The sequence below is a fragment of the Protomyctophum parallelum genome (genome assembly GCF_964188405.1).
Source record: "Protomyctophum parallelum genome assembly, chromosome: 22".
Taxonomy (NCBI): Eukaryota; Metazoa; Chordata; class Actinopteri; order Myctophiformes; family Myctophidae; genus Protomyctophum; species Protomyctophum parallelum.
Genome location: NC_139714.1, coordinates 19,813,286 through 19,819,514, shown reverse-complemented (window position 1 = coordinate 19,819,514; position 6,229 = coordinate 19,813,286). Strand labels below are relative to the sequence as shown.

General features: G+C 46.2%; 1 protein-coding gene across 1 annotated transcript; it reads right to left on the bottom strand.

Moving 5' to 3' along the window:
- Positions 1 to 239: 239 nt before the first annotated feature.
- Positions 240 to 1,364, bottom strand: LOC310879758 (kelch domain-containing protein 3-like; the record flags this gene model as incomplete). Its single annotated transcript, XM_083794588.1, has 1 exon — positions 240 to 1,364. The coding sequence occupies one exon, from the start codon at positions 1,362 to 1,364 to the stop codon at positions 240 to 242; it is 1,125 nt and encodes a 374-aa protein (XP_083650714.1).
- Positions 1,365 to 6,229: the final 4,865 nt, after the last annotated feature.

Below are 6,229 nucleotides of genomic sequence, written 5' to 3'. Positions count from 1 at the left end.
AACCTCTGCTCTGTGACTTCAAAAGGAGCCAGCTTAGGTGGTTCTAGTATGGATACCTTACGAGCGTCTCACTAGGGAGGTATTCGATATGCGTCCCACTGGGACGAGACCATGTGGCAGACCAAGGATCAGATGGGGGGATTATCTCCAAACTGGCCTGTGAACTCCTCGGGATCCCCCAGGAGGAAGTTGCTAATGTTGCTCGGGAAAGGGAAGTCTGGAATTCTCATCTGGAACTATTACCCCTGTGACCCGATTCCGGATAAGCGGTTGAAGATGGATGGATGGACGTTCCTTTTTCTGTTGCTGTTGGTAGTCATGGCTGCCAGTTCCCATCTGATGTTGTGAGGGAGTCCCGACTGCTCCATACGGTACTTAATAACCGCTAGCTTGCACAATGTCTTCAGGCAGGGACTTAAATCCAAGATGAACAGGTCGTCGGGTGTGCTGTATCCTCCAAATAGGATGATGCGGTCTCCCACCATGCAACAGCACATAAAAGACATCCTGGTACACGGGCCATCCCCCCTGAGCTGAACCTTCTTCCAAGAGAATGTCTTTGGATTGAATTTCCAAAAATCATTGAAGCTCCAGGTGGCACCACCAAATATGTACAGCTCTCCATTGTAGGCAAAGGCTGAATGACTCCAGCGTGCTTCCGGAAGAAGCTGTGCTGCAGGCATGCTCAGCCAGATGTTGGTCTCTGTATCAAACACTCTGATGTTATGGTAGGGGTCCACGTCATGGTGCCTTATGCCCCCAAATACAAACATCTTTGTCCCAATGATGGTGGCGGAATGCCAAAACGAGGCAGGTGCCGGCGTGCTTCCACCACAGACAATGGTTTGGTCATTAATAAACGCTATTAATGACCAGACCATGGTGGTGGTGTCCAGCTTGTAGATGTCGGTGCATCGGGTGCATCCTCCGTAGATATACATGGCCTTCCCCAAGACGCAGGCCGAGTGGAAGTACCTCGCCTCCGGGATGGTCCCGGAAACCTTGGGCTTGAACCATCTGTGGGTGTCGACGTCAAACGCATAAAGCACGTTGCTGACCTCCCTCGTGTCCTTGCTGCTCCCTCCCCAGATGTAGATGGTGTTGTCGATCAGCACGGCCGTGTGGTCATAGTGCATGGAGGGAACCTCCGGGGGACGTTCCCCACTTTCGGCCGTCACCGGGGGTAACTTCCTCCAGCGCAAAGACACTGTGTTGAAAATGTGCACGTCAATCTGACCCATGTTGTACAAGTAGGTCTCGTCATAGCAGTATCCGCCGAAGGAGTACACCCTGTGCCCCACAGCTACTGCAGCCTTATGGTATCTCTTTTGCTTTCCTTTGAGATACACCGTCCACTGCAACATCTCACACAACAGCACGGCCTCATACGTAGCTGGATCCCTTGGGTCTGGTTATGTAAATGGATGCACGCACCGCCATTAAATGGGTACACTGGCACAATGTCGCCTGAAGCTTGGCCAATCCGTGAAGGCCGATGGGTTGGTCAATCAGAGAAGCTGATGCCTGTTGTCTCCCTAATCTCACTCCAAGCTGTTGCATACAGTTTTATGCTTTATGTGTGTGCAGCTGTGTGCACCACCAGAGCCGGACTAACAATGGAACTAGGTGGAGCTTAAGCGCCAGGGCCCGAAGCTTGCAGGGCCTGGTACGAGACTATAGGTACAGCTGTTGCTTCTTTCGAAAAATATAACGCAACATAAGAACCCCCGCTAGTGTTTTTGGTCTTCTCGTCTGACAGTTTCTGTAGCAGTTTTCGGGAAAGGGGGGAGCAGTCTGTTTGGGGGGGTTCCCGACGGCTGCGCGTCGCTTCCACCTCTGACAGAGGGGAAGCGAGTAAGCGACGCCGTCAGAAGCCCCCTTGCTCAGGAAGGCCCCCTCACTCAGACCGACCAACGTGTGTTGTTTTGAGACAATAACATACAGCCTATGTAAGAGGAATATAAACAAGACCTTGGCGCAAAACTTCATATTTACCCTGCTCTAATGCAACAAAAGTGTGTTCTTACATCCTCCATTTCACGATTTCAGCACTTGTGAGTAAATTAATTGAATTGCTATTATGAAAGTTTTCAGTGACGTTGCATCCACAGGTTGCATTGTCGTCAATAATGAATCTGTCTTTAAAACGTTCTAATTAATATAGCATGTTGGCATTGTCTGTTGGTGCACACATGTTATATGGACCATGTAACAACATGGTCAACAGCACTGTTTGCAAATGTAGCTACATTTGTTGGCCACAAAGACAATTTAGACAAAACATGCTGCTGCCTGCTAATGGAGCTTGTAGATATAGGCTAATTATTTTTCGGGAAAATTGCAGTTTAGCAGAGACTGAAGTTGGAAAGGCTGTGCCCAGTGCGGCAGTTCCTACTGTGTCTTGTGTGTCAGCGGGCAGCGCAGGCAGTAGTGGATATGCGCTAAACGCGTGCATGTTAATTAATTAATTAATTGGCTGAATCAGTAGGGGCCTTTTGATTTGGTGAAGCGCCAGGGCCTTGAGAGGGGTTAATCCGTCACTGTGCACCACGCAGACCCTGGGGGCCCTCAAATAATTGGCAAAACACAAAGATTTAAATGACAATAAAAAATCACACTTCTCTAAACAAACATAAACTTGGCTGGTCCTGTTTTTGGCGTGATGTTTGTTAAGCAAACATTAAAACATTAAAAGTCCATAGACTTGGCTTCCACATGACATCACGAGTGGTGCTGTTTTTACGGCATTAAAAGTCCATAGACTTGGCTGTCCTATGACATCATTTCTGAAAGCCTGACGTTCTCAATAACCTGCATATCTCAATGAATCCACCTCTTCATTGTGATACCGATTTATAGGAACTTACACTATACTACGTTAGTTCCACTGATCTAAGCCGGAACACCACATAACACAGCTTTGATTGATTACCACTGATGCACTGACCATTCGCGTTCAGTGTGTGGGGACCTTAATTGTTTATCCCCCAAAATCACGAAAGCTAATTTGACCTTTGGGATACACAAATAAGTCGGTGTGTCCAAAAACGTAGTTACTGCATTTTGGCTTTGTAGGGCAGTATACTTGTGTTGCGCTTAATGTCGTGACTTGTTGACATGGTTGGGCCTTTCGTTTATTTCTCTTCATACTGCCTTGCTGACTAAAGCCTTGGGTCTGTTTTTCTTTCTTTCTTTCTCTGCCTCGAGGCGCAGCCGGACCCCTTGAGTTTTACAACGTGCCGATAAAAGACATTGATCGACGCTGCAGTTACACAAGCTACTGTAGGCCGCAGGTATAGCTCATTATGATAGGCCCTTTTCCTGGTATAGGACGCATGCGGCCCTACAGGCTCGGATCCATTAGCAGATAATACTAGTCCTTTGTGGGTTTGATGTATATTTGATGAACCACATTTCACATTTTCTGCTGTATTTCTCGGTTCAGGTGGAAGGGTTGGCGGGGGTTTGTGGAGTAATGTTTTGTCACACGTCACACGTTTTCCTCAATGTGCTATTGAAGGTCTGTGTGCGCGCACGCACGCACAATGTGTGTGTGTGTGTGTGTGTGTGTGTGTGTGTGCTTGCGCGTGTGTGTGACACACATGCACACACAACACATGCTAGCATTTTCTCAACATGGCAATTGAAGACTTGCATGTGCAGTGGGTGCGTGCGCATGCACACCCACACACACGCACACACACACACACACACACACACACACACACACACACACACACACACACACACACACACACACACACACACAGTGGCGCTGTTCAGTGGCTCTTGGTAAACCATAGCCATCTATCATGTCATCAGTTTCTGTCTCCGTTCCCACACTCCACAACTGCTTCCTGTTGCATCCCTCCCTCCATCATGTCTCGGAACCCACAAATTAACATGTATGATTTGGCCTAAAAATATTCTGTGCCATGCAGGGACCGGGAATCGTTCGCGACCCACATGTGAATTTGCTTTCGGAGGACTTTTGTTTAATTCTTTGAGACACACGTATTCCGGGGCGTTGCCGAGTCCACCATTCCTTCATGGGGTGAAAACAACACAGCTTACCATTGTAATTGCATTAGGGAACGTAGACATATTGTTACATTTTGTTTTTGTTGTTGTATTGTAGTGCAGGTTATTGCAACAACCACCAATGTTGTGAAAAATGAAACGCCAAACATTCTACACTTTCCACAATTCTGCCAATAAATAATATTCTTTGAGACACATTTAAATAAGTGTTCTGCCGGGTCAAACAAGGAACCACGTGACGTTGATCCCCTTCCCCTATTCGTTCAGCCGAGGATATGACGTATGTGTAGCAGGAAGAATAGATTGATTGAATACTTTAACACGTTTGTTAACAGTACAGGTACAGTACACAATACAACACATGTCAGTAGTGTAAAGTAACTAACTTTACTGTACCACGTGAGTCTGCATGCCTATAAGCTGTAATCAGCTGTCAGTCAGCCTAGCTTCCTATTCTCATTCAAATCTCAGCTGATCATTATGTCACTCATTCATACTCCAATCAGAGCTCACGCTCTTAACAGAGCATTCCTTTAAATACGGCTCTCTGCTTCACTACAGCTGCTTCTTCGATCACAGACATTGCTGATGCTGCGCGGCTGTTGACAAAGCTTGCCTCCTCCACCCCAGCCTCCACCTTTTGATCACAAGTCTGGCATAGGCTCAAGAAGAGTCTGGCATATAGGCTCAATTACTAGGGGAATATGTCTGCTGATTCAAGCTAAATATTAATGTCGATGTATTGCTTACGTATTGCTCAAACGTGTAAACTGAATGTTGAACTGGAATTTGCGTGTGCATGGCTCCAAGTAAACTAGATTTTAATGTTGATATATAGCTCTAATCTGATTCATGGCTTTAACGTTAAAATGCATTCAAGTTGTATGCTTCAAGTTTGCATGACTCAAGTTAATCCCATTAACTGTCTTGATATGTGCCTGTTCAGTTCACCATGGGGGTTTTCTGCTAATGCTCTCTGATTTAGCTTAGCATGCTGCTTCGAGCGAGGAGCCTTTAACGCCAAGTTTAACTGTATACCAATTGTTGCAATAAATGGTCACTCTACTTTGATGTGTGAGTGTTTCCTTTCTATTGTACATTTACTCAAGTACAGTACTTAAGTAAAAGTTTGAGCTTTCTTTACTTTACTGGAGTATTTCCAGTTGTCAGTACTTTTACTTCTACTGTACTCCACTTCATCTCAGAGGTATACTATACTTTGTATATTTAGATACATTAAGGATTTCTATTTTCGGCTATTTTAAAATAGCTTGATCTGCTATTTTCATTAACAGTACAGTACATTCTATATACGTTTGGTACTTTAAGTATATTTCACTACCGATACTTTGTACTTTTACCCAAGTCAGTTTTGAATCCCGGACTTATACTTGCGAGTGTTTCTACATTGCAGTATTTGTACTTTTACTTAAGAAAAAACATTTGAGTACTTTTTCCACCACTGCTTTGTGGGCGGCTGGGTGGCTCGGGACACATTGCACCCGTTTTCCTCTGAGGAGGAGCGTGCCGGGGCCGCCCACTCACCAGCCTGCTACTATCAACCCTGCTGCCGAGCCAATCACACGCAGCTATATATATGGGGAATGACCTGGAACAGGAAACAGCTATATATGCCTGGAGACCCGGGACTATACCGTTATGCACAGAGCACGCACATACGCACGCACGCACACACGCATCCACTTCTCGCCCTCGCTCCTCTCTCTCTCCATCTTGCTCTCACCCACACACCCACACACACGCTCTCCCACACGCCTGTTTGCACCAAGCGAGGAGGACTCCCAGATGGAGTGTAGTGGCAGAGTGGCCATTACGTAACAAAGGCCTGTTAGTTTCTAACTTCACCATCAAACTCACAGCAGAGCACAGAGGAGGAGGAGGAGGATGTTTTTTTTCCACCCTCTCTCAGCCAGCTAACAATTGAAACACTGTTGGCCATTGATTGATAAAAGTCCCGGGGACGCGATAACCGTTACGCTTGTGGTTTACGTTTATTTGGCAGAGCGCGAGAGTTTGCAACATTACAAGGAGGAGCGGGGACTTGGCCAGTGGTGGAAAAAGTACTCTCATGTCTTAAGTAAAAGTATGAATACTGCAATGTAGAAATTATCTGTTACAAGTAAAAGACCGGAATAGACGATATGCGCACGACATCACCATCATACCC